Source organism: Sinocyclocheilus rhinocerous, unplaced genomic scaffold (genome assembly GCF_001515625.1).
Source record: "Sinocyclocheilus rhinocerous isolate Xijiao unplaced genomic scaffold, SAMN03320098_v1.1 scaffold1399, whole genome shotgun sequence".
Classification (NCBI taxonomy): domain Eukaryota; kingdom Metazoa; phylum Chordata; class Actinopteri; order Cypriniformes; family Cyprinidae; genus Sinocyclocheilus; species Sinocyclocheilus rhinocerous.
In genome coordinates, this window is record NW_015634038.1 from 229207 (window position 1) to 250223 (window position 21017).

Consider the following 21017-nt stretch of genomic DNA (forward strand, 5'->3'; position numbering starts at 1 on the left):
TAAACACGATCTTGTTGGTTATTCTCTCATTTCATCTGCCCAGTTCACACGCGTAATATCCGCTAAACGCATTCATGTGGATCCGCGTCTCTCAGGAAGGATGAAGATACCGCGTGGTCTTTTTTTTTTCTTGTGGGTTTTCTTCTTGGTTGGCAAACTTTTCAGCTTTTGGTGAATTACCGCTCCCAACCGGACTGGAGTTCGCACCTGCAGCTGTTCTGGCCCTCTGCTGGAGGAATGAGCTTAAGTTCCTGCAGAACTCTTTTGATCATTTTGCTGTGTGTTTTCATCTTTTTTTTTTTTTACACATCAAATGGAAAAATAAATTGAACTCACCTGCTTCACTAACTTCACCGACAGCATGTGTGGTTCCTCTTGAGTGTGCAATATCTCTTAAAAATAAAAAAAATTTATTTGCATATTTATTTCCAGATTCATGGAACCTTTCCACTGGTCAAACGGTTCTTTATAGTAGAAGAAGGATCTTCAGTTTAAACTTTTCTTAACATAAACATAAAGGTTCCAAAAGCATTTGAAGAACCTTTCAGTGAAAAGTTCTTAAAAGAATCTCTTTTTTTCTCTCTCTTCCTTAGTGTCAAGAACATTTTAATTATACATTTTAATCTTAAAAACCTTTTGTGCAATGGAAAGTTTCCATGGATGTTAAAGGTTCTTTATGGAACCATCAATGCTAATAAAGAACCTTTATTTTTAAGAGAGTAAGAATAAAAAGTTAGTTGTTTTAAAGGAACAGTTCACCCAAAAATGAAATTTGCTGAAAATGTGCTCCCCCTCAGGCCATCCAAGATGAGTTTGTTTCTTCATCAGATTTGTAGAAATGTAGCATTGCATCAGTTGCTCAGCAATGGCTCCTCTGCAGTGAATGGGTGCCGTCAGAATGAGAGTCCAAACAGCTGATAAAAACATCACAATAATCCACAAGTAATCCACACCACTCCAGTCCACCAGTTAATGTCTTGTGAAGCCAAAATCTGAAACAAATCCATCATTAAGACGTTTTTAACTTCAAAGCATTGCTTCCGGCTAAAATATGAGTCTATAATCCATAATAACGCTTCCTCCAGTGAAAAAGTGCCCTGGTCTGAATCAGGAGAGAAATCTGCACAGATCAAGCAGCGTTTACAAGCCAAAACAGCTCTAAACAAATATGTGGCAACAGGGATTTTATCACTGGAGGAAGCGTTTTTAGGGATTATAGATTTAATCGTCTTAATGATGGATTTGTTTCTTACAAACGTGCAGCTTTTCTCTTCTCCAGACATTAACTGATGGACTGGAGTGGTGTGTATTATTGTGATGTTTTTATCAGCTGTTTGGACTCTCATTCTGACGGCACCCATTCACTGCAGAGCATCCATTGCTGAGACACTGATGCAGTGCTACATTTATCCAAATCTGATGAAGAAACAAACTCACCTACATCTCGGATGACCTCGAGGGTCAAATTTTCTTATTTGGGTGAACTATTCCTTTTAAACAACTGATCACTGAAAAGTTCTAAGGGTTCCAAAAATGTTTGTTCTATGGCATTTCTGTGAAACCCCCCCTTTTGGAACCTTTATTTTTAATAGCGTACAGTGTCACATTGTTTACTTTCTCATCATTTCCAAATGTTTTAAATTTTTTTCAGTTTCTCTCCACAGCATGTTACTAGTTGGCCTTGAAGAGCGCTTATGAAGGCTGCAACCGCACATATACAATATAACACCTCATATCTCTCTCACACACTGAGAGAGAGAGCGAGAGAGAGAGAGAGAGATGGGGGATGGGCGACATTGGAGACAAGAGGCAGAGAGGAGGGGTGATGTTGTAAATCACATGACTGCTATTGGATGGACTGCATGATTATTATTATGTATAAGCAGAAGGACACTGTCATGCAGCATCTCTCTCAGCAGCGCTGACTCTGCAAAGCTTTTATTTCTCTGGGACTCTGCTTGTAGATCGAGGATGCCAGTGAGGATGCAGGTAAACACATGAGCAAGGGCAGAGAGATACAGTGAGAAAAATGCAGCATCCGTCAAGAGTTGTTATTCTACAGTGAATGAAGGATGCTGGAGCAGCATGTGCTGTTGTCATCTGAAATCAGTCTAACCTGACTTCAGATAGAGCGGCTCGAATGGCAGGCGCCGAGCTTTGACCAGATGTCAACACAATCCCACGCTGCACTGCTCACAGAATGGACTCCAACGGTGATGGCAAAGAGGAATGGACAGAGGAGCAATGGGAGAAATGGTATGCGGTTCTTTCACTCTTCAAGCTTGTGTGTTTAATAGTAGAATATATGAAATATTTCTGTGTTAGTGCATGTGTTTTGATGAGCTGCAGATGCAGCATCCATTGCAGATAGTTGTTTTTGTTGCATAGCAACAGTCTGTTATGCCAATTTTTATGCAATGTTATTTTCAGGATTGCAATGGAATTCCTGTCCTTCGCCAGTGGTTTGTTCATATGCTGACATTAATATAAATCTGTACGGGCACAATTCTGCTGTCTTTTTAACTAGTGCATTTTATAATACAGATTCTATTAATTGCAGTGTCAGACAAAATACTTTTATTTTGAAAGGGACTGAGAATGTGCATGTTTCACACCATGAGCTCTTTTATCTCACACAGAGACACAAGCTGTTCTGAAATCATGTGTGTGCTGCATTTGATGAGAGCTGTTACTAATATAAGCATGCGTGTGTGGAGTATAAATACAATGCGGACGAACTACATTCATTGTCAGATGACCTGTGACGTTTGCCAAGTCACTGCTTCCTGCCATGAATGCATTCAGAATATTTTAACAAAATTATACTTTTTTTTCACATTTTGTTGTCTCGTCCTTATACTAAAATGCTTTACATATTTTTGCACATCAATCTACAATCCAAACCTTATAAGGACAAAGCAAAACACAGATTTGTAATAAACGGAAGTATTGCATTGGCATAACTTCCTGAAGTTGTGCTTACACAGTGTAAGCATGGTTTACATGGTTTCTATTTCCCAAATAAAAAGACATTTTACATGCAGCAACAGAAACATTTTTCATTCAGTACTTTATGCTTAATACAGAGCAAGAATAACGTTTAACATACGACTATTCTATTAAAACCCTTGTGAAACAGAAGTACACTTTAGCATACATTTATTATTTTGGAAGCAATATCCTTTAAAAGAATATGAATGTAATGTTTTCGGACATTTAACTGCATATTAATTGCAATTAAATGAAAAAGTATTATGCAATTACATGCAATTAAATTAAGAGTGCTTTTTGACCCACTTAAGTCGGACTTAAGTACATCGTTATATGTAATTTCATAATCCTACTGTACTTCAATGTCATTTCTATTAAAAATTCTGTCATGTATTTAAATATTTGCATATCACACATTTGTAACGACGAAGTTGCAATTTAGTGCATTTAAAATATATTAACTTTAACTGTAATACTGAATAACACACTACAGTTAAAATTATAATCAAATACTTGTGATTTATTATGTTAGTCAACACATCAAAATAACATAAGATTAAAACATGATGATTTAAAATGTACTTTAAATTAAAACTTTTTTTTAAAGTGCACTTAAGTGTGTTAAACAGTCATGAAAGTGTCTCTATTTAAGTCACTTAAGTGGCCTTTTATTTCATTAATATTATATTATCTGGCATACAGTTTTTTTGTTTGTTTGTTTGTTATACTTTTAAGATTTGAAGTACACTACAAGTGCACATTCAATACAATAAAGCACACTTCTTTGTCACAACAGTATATTGTGCAGTACAAAGAAACAAACAGCCCACTAGCGCCCCCTTTATCAATTACTGCTTTGGTTCTTATAGGTTGACGCATGACATAGGTTTGGATGGATTTGAAGATGAGGATCTGTCTGAAATCACAGAAATCAAGGATGAATTTGCACTGAGGCCCAGGCGCAACGACTCTGACATCAAGGTGAGAAAAGATCTGGCTTAACATGTGAATATTACTGAGCATCATCTAACAGACACTGCCATCTCACCTGTCTGCTGTTATTAATAATTATTATTATTATTCATATTCCCAGTGAATCTTTTGAATCTGAAATAAATAAATAAATAACTTATTTACCAATTCTTTGTTCAGGAAGTGACATTCCTGTGCAGTACATCATTATACCTCTAGGTGGCGCCTAGTGAGTGACTCAGTCACATTCATGAATAGCATCTAGTTAAAAAGCAAGAGTCAACAGAGTATTTAAAGAAGAAAAGATTATGATCAGGAAACACATAATGAATTAAAAGACCGTATATAAAATAGCAGAGTGGTGCATTTCAGATCGATTATATAAAAAATAAGTCCTTAATGGTTATTATTTTAAACTGCCATGCAATGCATGTTTGTTAATTTATCCTTAAATAGTAGTTAAAAATACTAAAGTAACACATTATGTAATTGCATTACTTCTACAATTAAAATAACCTAATACTTTTAATGACATGGAATGAGATACACTTATTTTCACACATTATTTTTTTTTTTTATAAGTGCTGTTGGCTTGCAGGTGTTTTTTTTTTTTGCTGTGGATTTGTCTGTCATTGTTTGTTTTTCCAACTATAACTCTGCACAGACTACTGTTACAGGGTTAGGTTTCAGTAATATTATAATATTCTAAAGTCGCCTATGCTCACCAAGGCTGTATTATTACATATGTGACCCTGGAGCACAAAACCAGTCATAAGGTTACATTTTTGGAAATTGAGATTTATACGTCATCTGAAGGATGAATGGAATAGAAAAATCTAAATATTGAGAAAATCGTCTTTAAAGTTGTCCAAATGAAGTTTTTTTGCAATGTATATTACTAATCAAAAATGAAGTTTTGATATATTTGCAAAATATCTTCATGGAACATGATCTTTACTTAATATCCTAATGGTTTTTGGCATAAAAGAAAAATCTATAATTTTGACCCACACAATGTATTGTTGGCTATTGCTACAAATATACCCCAGCGACTTAAGACTGCTTTTGTGCTCCAGGCTCACATATATTATTACAATTTTAAAAAACAGTTATCTATTTTAATTTAATTTAAAATGAAATTTATTCCTGTGATGCAGCTGCATTTTCAGCAGCCAGTTTATGGGCTTCATTACATTTATGGCACTAAAGTCATTGAAATGATGTCAAGTTACACTAAAATACATAATTAACCGATGAAATCTGTACTTTATTATTTAGCTGTGTTCATATTTCCACTCCACAGGATTTTCCCCCCTCACAATTCTTTCTTACAGTTCCATCTAAATCAAAATCTGTACAAATCTGGCAAACGTTTGCACAGAGCCGCAGCTGAGAGCAGGCCGAGCTCTACGTGTTAATGAGTCTCATTGTGATGCAGTGAGTAAACACGCATATGAATAGTCTTTGTACCAAACCCCTCCCCGGCTCTTGTTCTCTCGGCTTCGCCAGCACTGAAAAAGCCAAAGTCTGACGTCATTGCTTGCTGTAATGGTCCGCTCAGTGGCCCTCATCTCCCCTCTCTTATTCTCTCATTCACTCTCTTCTCTGACTGACAGCCGGTCTTTCCAATCCCTGCAGGATCATGTGATCCAGGCACACACTAGTGGCCTGGACGAGGTGGAGGCAGGCGCAGCGGGTCAGATCCAGGCAGAGACACATCCTTCACATCTTACTGATGCTGCACACAGGAGCCAAAGAGTGGTTTGTCGAGCATCAATGGATTCTGCCATTCCTGTCAGCATGGATGCCTACCGTCCAAAACGACCCACCACTCTCAACTTATTCCCACAGGTGCCGCGGACTCAGGTAATAAGATACTGTAGAAATACTGCAGGTGCATTTTCTCTGTTGAGGCAAGGGAAGCAGAGCATCCTAACATTTCAGAAAAGAAAATAATTGACAGTGCAAAACTAAATATTATTGAGTAATATTATGGTATTAAATCATGTAATGCAATAACGCTCGTCGATCAAGCTAGCAAAAAGTCTACAAAATGGCCCGAACTGGTGGATTTAATGACTAATTATAACTCACTTACTTTGCCCTTTTAAAAAAAGTACACTTTAGCATATGTTTAAAAAAAGAGTACTTATTATGGAATTATTGTACTTTAGAAGAATATATGTAAGTGTATCTTATATTATCTGCAAGTACAACTTTATACTTGAAGGAAGCCTCTTAAGTGCCGTCTGAAATATTCATCTAAAATGAGCATATGCTTAGGTTCAGTCATTTTACTTGTATAGGTCCTCTTCTATGCCATTCAAGTGAAATAACTGAACATAAATATAGGAGACTGATAAAAAATGCTCATTTTAGATGAAAAATTCAGACGACATCTGAACTCTTCACTTTGAAGTACACTACAAGTGCACATTTAATACTATCAAGCACACTTCTTCTTCGCAAGGATGCTGTCATCTCTTTCCTTCATGTACAGTCCTAAAGAACTTAAAATGATCTGTGAGTGACAGTATTTACCAAGGATTTGTTCTGTAATGATCAGAACAGTTTTAGAAATTTTCTGTCTGGTCTGCATTGTATAAATAGTACATAACACCCATTTTGTGTAATCATAAACATACACATAAGACATGTAATATTATCTATATTAATTTAAAGTGTTATGCATCAAATGAAGGGCATTTCGAACTGTAAAATTGAACTATATGTTTTTGTGTTTGTGTTTGTGTGTGTGTGTGTGTATGGTATTAAACCATGTAATGCAATAACGTTCGTCGATCAAGCTAGCAAAAAGTCTACAAAATGGCCCGAACTGGTGGATTTAATGACTAATTATAACTCACTTACTTTGCCCTTTTAAAAAAAGTACACTTTAGCATATGTTTAAAAAAAGAGTACTTATTATGGAGATAATATACTTATATGTAAGTGTATCTTATATTATTTGCAAGTATACTGTCTACTGACTTCTTCTTTGCAAGGATGCTGTCATCTCTTTCCTTCATGTACAGTCCTAAAGAACTTAAAATGACTTAAAATGATCTGTGAGTGACAGTATTTACCAAGGATTTGTTCTGTAACGATCAGAACAGTTTTAGAAATTTTCTCGTGCATTCAAACACATAATGACAACCAAATAGCAAGCCACTGAATAACAATGACGCGCTCATACTTTATTGTGCAGTGGGGGCCAAACCACTAACAAGTTACAATACAGGACTGTGTTCTAGATATAAGAGCTTTGTGGAAAAACAAAATCACTGCTAATGTTTCCTATATTTTCTTTCAGACAAAAGCCATTAAAGGGAACGCAAACTGCAGTTTGTAAGCTACATTTAGAAATTGCGTTGTGCAGTGTTACAACTACATTTTTGGGGAATAGTACTTTTGTTTAAGTGGGATTTTTCAGTACTCTTTCAAAAATGTTGAAGTATTTAGATACTCCCATAACATTAAAAGTTGATTCATCACCTTTTAAGTTTACAGGTGTTCTTTAAATCTGATATCATTTGTCTTTTTTTTTTTTTGTATTTTAAGCATGTCTTTTCGAAATCAAACAACTTTGTCAAGAACCTTGTGCTTTAGTAGCATGAAATTACCTCTCAAATGCTTTTATTTCCCAGACGCTTTTTTGTATATATATATATATATATATACAAAAAAGCGTCTGGGAAATAAAAGCATTTGAGAGGTAATTTCATGCTACTAAAGCACAAGGTTCTTGACAAAGTTGTTTGATTTCAAAAAGACATGCTTAAAATACAAAAAAAAAAAAAGACAAATGATATCAGATTTAAAGAACAACTGTAAACTTAAAAGGTGATGAATCAACTTTTAATGTTATGGGAGTATCTAAATACTTCAACATTTTTGAAAGAGTACTGAAAAATCCCACTTAAACAAAAGTACTATTCCCCAAAAATGTAGTTGTAACACTGCACAACGCAATTTCTAAATGTAGCTTACAAACTGCAGTTTGCGTTCCCTTTAATGGCTTTTGTCTGAAAGAAAATATAGGAAACATTAGCAGTGATTTTGTTTTTCCACAAAGCTCTTATATCTAGAACACAGTCCTGTATTGTAACTTGTTAGTGGTTTGGCCCCCACTGCACAATAAAGTATGAGCGCGTCATTGTTATTCAGTGGCTTGCTATTTGGTTGTCATTATGTGTTTGAATGCACGCTGTGAGTGAGGAGTCGAGGCGAGCGCTCTCAGCTGAACGCGAGCTGAAACGCTGAAAGAGACACGCTCCCAGTTCTCATTCAATGCAGAAATAGTGTCTGTTCCACACAGCAGTCAATGCAGTTGCTTATTTTGTTTTGTCAGAACCAGTCGCTTATGTTTTTTTAAATGGCACAGTAAAAGTACAGCATTTAAAACATACTCAATACCAATACATCTGCTTAATTACTGTAACAAGACTTTCTGTAATCTGTTACTTTACACCTCTGCTTTAATGTTGGAGGAATGACGGTCTGTGTGGGGAATGCTAAAATGGGTCTGTATGGACCTAAAGAGTGGGCTTTATTGTAAGGATTGCATTGAGAATGAGAAAGAACTTGAGAAAGAGAGGAAAGTCTTTTGGATTCCTGCTTGGTTTTAAATGCGTCTCATTTACAGAACACTCTTGTTTTATTCAGCTTTACTGATTGCTCAGTTTTGTGTGCCAGAAAGTCTTTTATTTAACTTTAAGTGAGTGTTCGGTAGCCCTCATAACTTCAACCCTGAGAAAATATGTGACTGCTTTTAGTACAAAAACCGACCATGCTCCCTAGTAAGACCTTGACCCCTTGGGTCTGATCAAATAATGCATAAAGAAAAGATTTATAATACTTCCAGTTAATTGCATTGTGGGATACAGTGCACAGTGCATCTGGCTATCCCATGCATACAAAAAAAGTTCACTTTATGCACAGTTTGTATGCTGTATACTGCAGAAGCTCTATATTAGTATGCTATAGCCTGTCTGTTGCATCTCATCAACAGGACACTTTAAACAACAACTCATTTGCGAAGAAGTACAGCTGGCAGCAGAAAATCTCCCAGACCTTGCCCCCTCTTAAAACAGGTGAGATCTTTGTTTACGTGTAAGTGCTTATTAAGTCTTGTTTGGGAAGTTGGCATGACTTGTCACAGCAGCAGCAACAGTGTTCTCTACTTAAAACAGAAAAGAGTACTTATTATGGATATAACATACTTAAAACGAATATACTTAAGTGTGAATTGAATGTAATGTTGGTAACACTTTATTTTAAGGTGGCCTTGTTACACACGTTACATGTACTTGCTATTATAATAACAATTAATTATGCATAATTACATGCAAGTAACCCTAAGTCAAACCCTAATCCTAAACCTAACCATATAGTAAATACGTGTAGTTAATTAATATTACTCAGTACTTAAATGTATAATTACACTGTAACAAGTACACCTTAAAATAAAGTGTAACCGTAATGTTTTCAGACACTTAATTGCACATTAATTACAATTAAATGAAAATGTACTGTAGTTTAAATTTATAATAAATGCAGTTTGCTGAACTTTAGAGTGCTTTTCTAACCCACTTAAGTAGGACTTAAGTACATCTTCATATGCAATTTCACGATTCTGTTGTCTTTGAAATATGGTTAAAATACTGCTGAATGTACTGACAAGCATTTATGGTAAAGGTAAACTAAAATGTAAAATAAAATAACACACTACAATTAAAACATAATCAGTAAAAGTACTTCACGTGTGCTTAAGTATGTTAGACAACAGATAAAAATAATTGTTCTTTAAAGCACAACAAAAGATTATTAAAACAACCATTTTAAACATACTTACATAAACATTTAATTTGACATTATTACAAAGTGAACTTTTTAACCCACTTAAGTAGGACTTAAGTACATCTTCATATGTAATTTCACAATTCTGTTGTCTTTGAAATATGGTTAAAGTACTGCTGAATGTACTGACAAGCATTTATGGTAAAGGTACACTAAAATATACTTAATTTCTATGATATGCAATTCATTTAAATATATATGTAATTACACAGAGTTGCAATTTAGTACATTTAAAATACATTAACTTTAAGTGTAAAATAAAATAACACACTACAATTACAATCTAATCAAGTACTTCACATGTGCTTTAGGATGTTAGACAACAGATCAAAATAATTGTTCTTTAAAGCACAACAAAAGATTAATAAAACAACCATTTTAAACATACTTACATAAACATTTAATTTGACTGTGAACTTTTTAAAAGTGAAACAGACATGAAAGTGTCCCTCTTTAAGTCACTTTTAGGCCTTTTATTTCATTAACATTTTATCTGCAAGTATGTTTTTTTTTTATATACTTGTAATCATAATTTGATACTTTCATAATTTCACAATCAGTATGATTAAGCACATTTTTTTCCTAAAAGATGTACTTTTAAAAGTTGAATTTTTGGTACAAAATGTGTTCTTTTTTGTTGCATTTTGTAGTAAATTTTTTCAGTTTATCAGCTGTATGCCAAACTTTCCTTGCTCTGTTGTCTCAATGACAAAAGGCCAGTCATGTTTTGCTGCCAACTGCGGTCATGTGAATTTGATTTAGTCGAGTCATCTACAAAAACGTGTTTGCATGTGCACTCTAGCCAAACAATGGGTCACACAGGCGTACCTAACATCTTGGTCTGTCTGTTTCAAAAACAAAACAAGCCATTTTAGTTTTATCACCCAGCATGTTACTATATCATTACCACTGATCTCAAAACTTCATTTTTACAGAATAATTCAAAGTGCACTGCCATATTTATGTTTGTGCATTGACTTGTCTATCAATTCACTTTTTCGTGCACGATCCTCCTGCAACCAGGTGAACTGGCGCCTTCTCGCGAACACACGTGTCTGAGCGATGAGGAGAAGCACCAGCCGGGACAGAGTCGGACTCAAATGAAAGACTGTGGCACCTCTACTGACAAGCCCAACAGTTGCCCCTCCAAACACACTCAAGCTCCAGCCCCACCATACAAAGCCAGAGACGTGCACAGAGAACTGGGCCACTGCGAACGCATCCGATATCACACAGACGTCAGGCTTGAGCCTACGGAGGAGATCTTTCTGACGCCGATACAGCGCTGCACTGAGGCTCTGGAGCACGAGAGAACGCCGGTGCTTTCCCAAGTAATCCCAGACAGCTCTGACAACGAAGCTCCCCCTCCGTACAGCAAACAGGATCTGCAACCGCCGTCCTATTCCTCTTGTGTGGAAGCTTTGGCTGCTGTGGACCCTGACAGTGAAGCAGAAGAAGCAACTAGAGCGGAAGATCTGTGTTACAGAGACTGCGGCGCAGGCGAGGCTCACGCGCACCGCGAGGGTTTGTCGGGAATGCTGCGTGACGCCGATACAGCGCTGCACTGAGGCTCTGGAGCACAGAACGCCGGCGCTTTCCCAAGTAATCCCAGACAGCTCTGACAACGAAGCTCCCCCTCCGTACAGCAAACAGGATCTGCAACCGCCGTCCTATTCCTCTTGTGTGGAAGCTTTGGCTGCTGTGGACCCTGACAGTGAAGCAGAAGAAGCAACTAGAGCGGAAGATCTGTGTTACAGAGACTGCGGCGCAGGCGAGGCTCACGCGCACCGCGAGGGTTTGTCGGGAATGCTGCGGACTTCCATGAGCAACTCGGACGCAAGTGGACTTTCGTACGATTCGGTCAAATACACGCTGGTCGTGGACGAGCACGATCAGCTGGAGCTCGTCAGCTTGAAAGAGTGTTATAGCGGATACAGCGACGACAGCGACTCGGCCACCATCTACGATAACTGCGTCTCCTCTCCATACGAGTCGGCTCTTGAGAAAGAGGATGAGGAGAACGAGAATGAAGACGGGGGAAGAAAACAAATCGGGATCAAACAGGACGCTTTGACGTGTCTGTCAGAGGACTCCACACCTGAAGCCGACATGCCGTTTTCTCGGAAATTCGTTAATGTTTTCATGAACGGCTGCTCACGCTCTTCCAGTAAGTGCACTTTTATATATTTTTAGCATTTGAACACTATCGGTCAAAAGTTTGGAATTCTTTGTTTTTGTGTGTGTGTGTGTGTGTCGATAACTGCGTCTCCTCTCCATACGAGTCGGCTCTTGAGAAAGAGGATGAGGAGAACGAGAATGAAGACGGGGGAAGAAAACAAAGCGGGATTAAACAGGGCGCTTCGACGTGTCTGTCAGAGGACTCCGCACATGAAGCCGACATGCAGTTTTCTCGGAAATTCGTTAATGTTTTCATGAATGGCTGCTCACGCTCCTCCAGTAAGTGTCCTGTTATATACTGTTTTATCATGTGTACACCACCAGTCAAAAGTTTGGAATAATTCATTTGTGTGTGTGTGTGTGTGTGTGTGTTTGAAAGAAGTCTGAGAATGAAGACGGGGGAAGAAAACAAAGCGGGATTAAACAGGACGCTTCGACGTGTCTGTCAGAGGACTCCACACCTGAAGCCGACATGCAGTTTTCTCGGAAATTCGTTAATGTTTTCATGAATGGCTGCTCACGCTCCTCCAGTAAGCTGACAGATTTAACTAATGATTTAAGTATACTTTAAGTAACAATGGTGTCAGCATGATCGTCTTAATGTGTAAAACTTATATTATACATATATACATAGTATATATATATATATATATATATATATACCGTACCCACTGTATATAAATTACATTATTCTGAAGTGTTAACAGTATAACTTCTATGAAGAGTGCATAGTTGCATCAGTTGATTTGGTTGTAGATTGCTACCTTGTCAGGTGTTATTTGCAATTGTATCAAATCTTAAATTAGTATGTCAATTATGGGAAGTTGGTGTGTAAGAATACACCAGGATATGACCATAGTTAGAATGCACTGTATTAATAAGCTGAAACACACTCTTTGCTGATGTCTTTAGGTACAGAATCCTTTGGCTTGTTTTCCTGCATAATTAATGGAGAAGAGCGAGAACAGACACACAGAGCCGTCTACAGGTAAAACAGACTGAAACATGCGTGTTACTGTTAAATGCATTCATATATTTAAATGATCATGCTATAAGTCAACGTCCTGAATGAATCGACAGTCAGTGGGTCGTTCTCAGGAAATGGCACCATTTGTAACTCGAAATTTCAGGATAAAAAAAAAGACAATTTGAATAGGCAACGAGCTGCTTTCAGTAATGTGGATTCCTGAAAATGTGGATTTAGCCTTGCAAAGTATGAGTAGCTATTTATAATTTGCTACATTATTTCAGCCCCATTAGTCTGAAAGCCTATAAGTTCACATGCTAGGAAGTTCGTATACTTAAATTTCCATAGATATTGGGGGAATCATAAGATGGGGAAATTACTCAGTAATGCTGCTTTACATCCCAAATGTGTCAGTGATTAGTGGGTACATGCAAATTGATTAATATGCAAAATATATATATATATATATATATATATATATGTTTATTAATGCTTCATTTTAGCACTATATTCTAAGCATGCAGTGTTAAATAATGCAAACAAGTTGGTAACTATGTGAGTGGTAAGTCACTGGGACACAAATGAACCACAAATCTCACCATCTGAGATGGAACCAGATAGAAAAGCAAAGACGTCCTCGCCTGATGGAAGTGTTTTTGGCAGGTTTGTCCCTCGTCATGATGACGAGCTGGAGCTGGAGGTCAGTGACCCTCTGCTGGTGGAGCTGCAGGACGAGGATCACTGGTGCGAGGGCTACAACATGAGGAGCGGAGCACATGGCATCTTTCCCGCTTATTACGCCACTGAGGTCTTCAAGGAGCAAGAACTTGCTTCAAATGGTAAGAGCTGGAGATTCAGATGCAGTGATTTGACTTCATAAAAGGGCTGGGGTTTTTCAGATGACTCCACTGTGTCTTAAAGGTGACATATCATGAAAATCTGACTTTTCCAGGTTGTAAGTGCTATAATCAGGTCCCCGGTGCATCTACCAACCAAGGAAACGTGAAAAAGATTAACCCAGTAACTTTGTTTTGGGAAGGCTTTTTCTGCAAGCGTCTGAGAAAACCAGCGCGTCTGATTTCGCTCCCTTGGTGACGTGGCAAAGGGATCTCATTATAATATTACCGCCCCTTAATCTGTAAGTTTCCATAATGACACTATTGTCTTCTGTAGAGATGCATTATGAGTTTGATTCATAACTAATGAACTTTGCAACATTAACACTGTTATTGAACTAAAACGAAACAACGTTGGACTAAAGTGAGCTTAATAATGACACTATCATCTTTTTAGAGCTGCTTTACAGCTGAAATTGTGTTCATTTCATAATATAGAAGCAAACGTGACTTGGCTTTAATAACTTAACAAATCCTGTTTGAATGGTCTTTATGTCTTGTTTATGTCTCGTTCTCATTAGTGAAAAGTACTGAATGGACGGAGAAATATACCGTGAAATTCCTCGGCTCGGTTCAAGTGCTGACTCACAAAGGCCATGATGTTTTGTGTGCAGCTATGCAAAAGGTCTGTTGAAGATTTACATTACATTTCACTGTACGTAAAAAAAAAAAATGTTGTTGCAGTTTTATGTGAAACTTGCGACTGGCAAACGTTACTATTCTTTGTTTAAAATGTTAATTACATGAAAACTATGTACACTCAAAAAATATTTAGGCCTAAATTAAAGGTTTATGTATTTGAATTGCATATCAAATTTCCATCCATTTGGATTAAACAGTTTTAACATAATCAGACTGAATGTGATGCATATTTGAAACAGATCAGATTTCTGTACTAGTGCTAATAAACTATAACCAGGTTTATATATTTATCATCAATAAATCAGATTTCTCATCTGATCACGTGATCTCATACATTTTAATATTGCTCATAATTCCACAGCTACCCATATTTTAACCATGTCCATACTTTTTAACAGATTTATGCTGATTCTAAGCTATTTGAATAAACGTCATATTAAATAAAATTCAAAATTATTTCAAAATGCACAAATGACTATTTAGATAATAGTCATAATAAATAGTTATAATAAATCAGGTCATGTTTTTTTTTTTAGTGCTGTAATGTTAACTTTATGTCTGACTGACAAATATGCATCACATTAAGTTTATTAGTTTGTTTAACTGTGTAACCCAAATGGATGCACATTTAAGTTGCGATGCAAATACAGAAATCTTAAGCAAACGTAAGATGAAACACAGAGTGAATGATGGTCTTCATTAGACTGATGACGGTTGTTTATGATTGACTCCAGATTGCGATGAACAGGAGACTGACTGTGCTTTACAATCCTCCCTCATCCTGCGTTCTGGAGATCAACGTGAAGGGATTGAAACTCACAGTGCAGGATGATTTCGACTTGGTAAAAGCCATCTACTGCATTAACAATGTTTGTTTTGTGAACGCCTTCAAGCACGGTTTTGCATCGAGCATCTCCTCTCCATGCCCTATTTTAATTTTCAAGACTTGCAACTTGAAAATTAAGACTTTCAAGTGAGGAATGAAGAATAATACTGTTGGTTATTTGTCGAATATTTAGCTGAATAATGAAATCTACAAACAGTACACATGAACTGGGCTAGAAAAGAAGAAACAACTTTTAAAAACATTCTGTATGTATCCAGTAATCAATTTAACGGTAAAAGACTGTAAAAATGCTACAGTAAAAACCTGTTAAATGGTTAACGGTCGCTACCGTATTTTTTTACGGTAAAATTTCGGCAACCACAGCTGCCAGTTTTTTACCGTAAATTTTACGTAATTTTTTTTTACAGTGTATATATATATATATAAAGTGCTTTATAGAAAAATTCAGCTTTGCCATCACAGGAATAAATTACATTTTAAAATATACAGAAATAAAAAGCAGTTATTTTTAATTGCAATAATATTTCACAATATTATAATTATAAATGTATTTTTTTTTCAGTCAAATAAATGCAGTCTTGAATTTATTTCATAAAGAGACTTATTTCAAAAACATTAAAAACATCTTACCAACCCCAATCTGGTAGTGTATTCTTTGCCTTATTTTGTCTTTTCCCCTATTGTTTTTTATCCATCTTCAGCTCCTACCGTATTTTTTTACGGTAGGTTTTCGGCAACCACAGCTGCCAGTTTTTTACCGTAAATTTTACGTAATTTTTTTTTACAGTGTAGAAAAGTGGAAACTGGAGATTCACTGTGGGAACCCTGATTAGTGAACTGAAGGACTTGCAGTCTAATTGTTTTATGAATGTGTTTCCACAGAGCAGCCAATATAGTCACTTTTTCCATTTGAAAAATGTCTCATTCTGCGGCTACCATCCCAGAAACAACAAGTAAGTCAAGCGTTTACTGGCAACCTTTCAATTTTCAGTGACAATGATGATGGTTTTATTATTATTAATTCGCGTATACACTACCCTTCAAAGGTTTGGGGTCAGTAAGATTGTTTTTTTTTAGAAAGAAAATTATTTTATTCAGACATTAAGGATGCATTAAATTGTTTAAAAGTGACTGAAGACATTTATAAGTTATGAAAGATTTACATTTCTAATAAATGCTGCTCGGTGAACTTTCTATTCATCTGTGAATCCTGAAAAATAAAATGTATCAGTTTCCACAAAAATATCAGGCAGCCAAACTGTTTTCAACATTGATAATAATCAGAAATCAGCATATTATAATGATTTCTGAAGATCATGTGACACTGAAGACTGGAGTAATGATGCTGAAAATACAGCTTTGATCACAGGAATAAATTACATTTTAATAGATATTCACATAGAATACAGCTATTTTAAATTGTAATAATATTTCACAATTTTACTGTTTTTACTGTATTTTTGATAAAATAAATTCAGCCTTGGTGAGCATAAAAGACTACTATTAAAAAACATTAAGAAAATGGTAATTATCCCAAACTTCTGACCGGTAGTTAATGCATTGGTTCTGTTTTGTGAACAGTCAGTATTTTAAGGTCTGTATCTGCACAGGTATTTTGGCTTCATCACCAAACATCCAGCTGATGAGAGATTCGCCTGTCATGTCTTTGTGTCGGAGAACTCCACTAAACCGCTCGCAGAGTCCGTCAGGTCAGTCTGATTTTCATGTTTGCTTGACAAAGCTGATACTGATCTGCTATTTCAGCTGCTGCTGCTTCTTCTGAGACTAAATTTACTAGAGTTTTCAAGCAACAAACAACAAACTCTGCTCAGAGCTTCAGACTCGTCTGACTCAGACTTACGGATTTCATTAAACGAACAATCAAAACTACAAAAAAGTCCCATAGACTTTAATTGAGGGGGTCAAAACTTTCGTACAATAACACATACAGAGTTTCTTTTAAAACACATGTACATAATGTTAAATCATGTAAGCTACCTGTTAAAACATGCTAGCAACATGCTAAAACAATGCTAGCAATGTGTGAAACCATGCTAGCAACATGCTAAACTATGCTAGCAACATGTTAAAAGATGCTAAATCATGCTAGCAACATGTTAAATCATGCTAGCAATGTGTGAAACCATGCTAGCAACATGCCAAACTATGCTAGCAACATGTTAAAATATGCTAAATCATGCTAGCAACATGTTAAATCATGCTAGCAATATGTGAAAGCATGATAGCAACATGCTAAACTATGCTAGCAACATGTAAAATAATTCTAGCAAACATGTTAAAACATGTTAGCAATGTGTGAAACCATGCTTGCAACATATGCTAAACTATGCTAACAACAAGCTAAATCATGCTAGCAACATGTTAAAACATGTTAGCAGTGTGTGAATTAATGTTAGTAAAATGCTAAACTATGCTAGCAGCATGTTAAAACATGTTAGCAACATGTTAAGTCATGCTAGCAATGCGTTAAATCATGCAAGCAACATGCTAAACTATGCTAGCAGCATGTTAAATCATTCTAGCAACATGTTAAAACATGTTAGCAATGTGTGAAATAATGTTAGCTAAATGCTAAACTATGCTAGCAAAAAGCTAAATCATGCTAGCAACATGTTAAAACATGCTAGCAATGTGTGAAATAATGTTAGCTAAATGCTAAACTATGCTAGTAACATGTTAAGACATGATAAATCACGCTAACAATGTGTTAAATCATGCTAGCAATGTGTTAAATCATGTTAGCAACATGCTAGAAACAGGTTTAAACATGCTAGCAAACATGTTAAAACATGCTAGCAACGTGTTAAATCTTGCTAACAGTGTTAATTAATGTTAGCAACATGTTAAAACATGCTAGAAAGTGTTAAATATTGTTAACAATGTGTTAAATCATGCTAGCAACATGTCAAATCATGTTAGCAACATGTTAAAATATGGTAGCAATGTTAATTCTTGTTAACAACGTGTTAAATCGTGCTAGCAATGTGTTAAATTATGTTAGACGTGTTTAAACATGTCAAATCATGCAAGCCACATGCTAAAACATACTAGCAATGTGTTAAAACATGGTAACACCATGCTAATTTACATTACAAACATTAGCAACTTGCTTAAATGTTTAGCAATGTTTAAGACAACATTTTAATAGCATTTATTGAGTGAAATATTCAAAATATAAGTTTAAAAAAAAAAGTTATTTCAAACTTTCAAACAAGGCTTTGTCAAGCCAACATTAACGTTTGTTTACAAACCTTACTCATGTAGTCCTACAATATAATACATGTATCTGTAATATACTGCATTCTTCTGTGACTCAACTCTTTCATTCTATTACTTCTTATTGGCTCACATAGTGTTTATTAATATATTCTCTGTCTTCTTTAACAGGAAAGCTTTCCAGTTGTACTATAAAGAGTTTGTGGAGGTCTCGTGTCCAACAGAAGACATCTACCTGGAATAATCTCGGACTACAACACAGCAGTGTATATTACGACTATGCTACATGAGAAATAATAATATCAAAGACTGATATACCTGACAAATGAAATGAAGAGTGACTGACTGAGGCTTGTAACGTGATGCACGTGACCTGGTTTTGTGTTGGAATTCATCAGACTGACGCACAAAAAAAGAAAAATTGTACAGTATAAAATGCTGAAATTATTTTCCAGATATTGATGATTTTGGATGCTTTGGATGAGGCTTTCATCCGTTTCTCTGCTCTTGCTGCTGCGCTGCGCTTCAGGCTTCATAGAGGATATTTTTTCATTGCACAAAACCATGCATTCTCATAAAATATTAGTAAAACATATAAACGGTGACCAGTTTAACGAGACGCTTGTGAATTGCTTGTGATGTCTGTTGCGTTTTACAGGTATACCAGCATCATTAATTCCTAAAAACCTGCCTGTAACGTGAAGTTCTTAGGTATTATTAATTTGAAACGGTAAAATAGGACTCGTTACGCAGTTAGTCACCAAATGAAAGACAGATCTATAAATAGCTACAAAGGAGTTGTATGGCAATTTTATCATATTAATAGAAGTCATTAACAGTTGATCAGAAAATGTTTTAGGACTTTCAGTATTCCTTTTGGATCAAGTGCAATGGAAATGGTTAAACTAAATAATAATAATAAATATCAGTGCCATGGAGTAATGGAAGGTAAATGACTTTGGAAGAGCTGCTTTTGGCTTGGTTTTAATAAACTCCTGTGAAAGCAAGACCTTATTTCATCAGTATGAACAGATTATGTGCTCATTAAAGGCTTGTTCATCAAGGAACACTTGTTTTATTTAGATACCAATATGCTACAAACTAAATCTATTTAATGAAGGTAATACAGGTATAAATAAATACATTTGTTTTCCAGAACCTGTTAAAATTGCTGTGTATTATTCCAGTGAAAACCTTATGAATCATTATAAATAATAATATGTCATCTTTTTAAATCAATACTTACAAGGTTTACGCAGAGGGTGCCGAGGACCTGGTGTGTGTTGTTGTTTCACTTGACAGCACGATATTAAAATAAATCATTTTTAATCTTAGTCAAACTATATTTAATTCAGAAGACCCTATCACTCACTCTTCAATGTTTACAAGAGTTTTCAAAGCTTCTGTGTACAGTAACCGACCAGATAGTTTAACATTTAAAATGGGTTTGTATAATTGAACGGAACAATAATTAAAATTTATGATCAACCACCTTTATACCTACACACCTATTTTTTCTGTGAATGTGCAAGACATCCGTTCATTAGCCGTAAGTAACTAGAAGAACAATGTGTTTATGATTATAAGAATACTTTAAAATAATATGTTAACAAATACCACTTTGCAATATAATATATTAAGCAGCATAACGGGCTGTTTTTGTACAGCTAAGCGTAACAGTTACCTGGAAGCGATGATACCGGAAGTCCTGCACATTCAAGTTAAACGGCGCTCGCTCTTTACGTTAAAAAGAATGTGCCGTGATTATATGGAGTCAACTCAATGCCACATATATTCGCAAAATAATTGAAATATTGCACAAAAAAAAAAAAAGTTTTGCAAACGAAAAGGAAAATATTGAGAAAAAAAAATAAAATGAAGAGTTCAGATACAAAAGCGTCTAAGTAGCCTACGTCTGACGTTTTTCTTTAAAATTAGCTTTTCTTTCTGGCTACTAGGTTTCTATAGGGCCTTTCGCACCGCTTTAGTTCCAGAACTAAATGTACAGTACTAAAGTACTGGGACGATTTTGCGGGAACTATTTCCCAGTACAATTTAAAGGGTTGCATTCGCACCGACAGTGTGTACTAAGAAGTGACGTAAGCCGGTCGACAGCGTCGTCATTTGTGCGCGGCGTTCAACAACAGAAACAAAGAACAACATTAACTACAGGAGGATGGAGGACGCTGTGATTGGAGCTGTGTTTTTGTTGTGTCTCGCGGGTTTCACAATAATGGACATGGAAAGTCGACGTATACGTAAAGCGATTGAAAGAACGGAAAGGAGGACTAAGAATCTCCAACGACAACTGGCAGTGCTACATTTGCTACAAGTGCCTGCACTTCAGCGTCCGTCCATCTATCGCTGTTCTCCATACTTGCGAAATAAGTTGACACAATGTTTACAGTATGTTTACACGGCGTTTTAA

At 36.0% G+C, this 21017-nt stretch overlaps 1 protein-coding gene across 3 annotated transcripts; it reads left to right on the plus strand.

Annotated features, from left to right (window-relative positions):
• The first annotated feature begins 1851 nt into the window (after positions 1 to 1851).
• Positions 1852 to 19713, plus strand: LOC107745293 (C-Jun-amino-terminal kinase-interacting protein 1-like). 3 transcript variants are annotated; one of them, XM_016559145.1, is made up of 15 exons: positions 1852 to 1989; positions 2063 to 2256; positions 3861 to 3972; positions 5602 to 5829; positions 8975 to 9056; positions 10846 to 11322; positions 11594 to 11871; positions 12413 to 12530; positions 12913 to 12988; positions 13631 to 13806; positions 14385 to 14488; positions 15240 to 15347; positions 16235 to 16305; positions 16963 to 17061; positions 18761 to 19713. In XM_016559145.1, exons 2-15 carry the CDS (start codon positions 2201 to 2203, stop codon positions 18831 to 18833), a joined length of 2058 nt encoding a protein of 685 aa, XP_016414631.1. In that variant the 5' UTR covers positions 1852 to 1989; positions 2063 to 2200; the 3' UTR covers positions 18834 to 19713. The 3 variants fall into 3 exon arrangements, with proteins under 3 accessions (XP_016414631.1, XP_016414632.1, XP_016414630.1); XM_016559146.1 differs by having other exon boundaries at positions 2127 to 2256; XM_016559144.1 differs by having other exon boundaries at positions 1852 to 2256.
• Positions 19714 to 21017: the final 1304 nt, after the last annotated feature.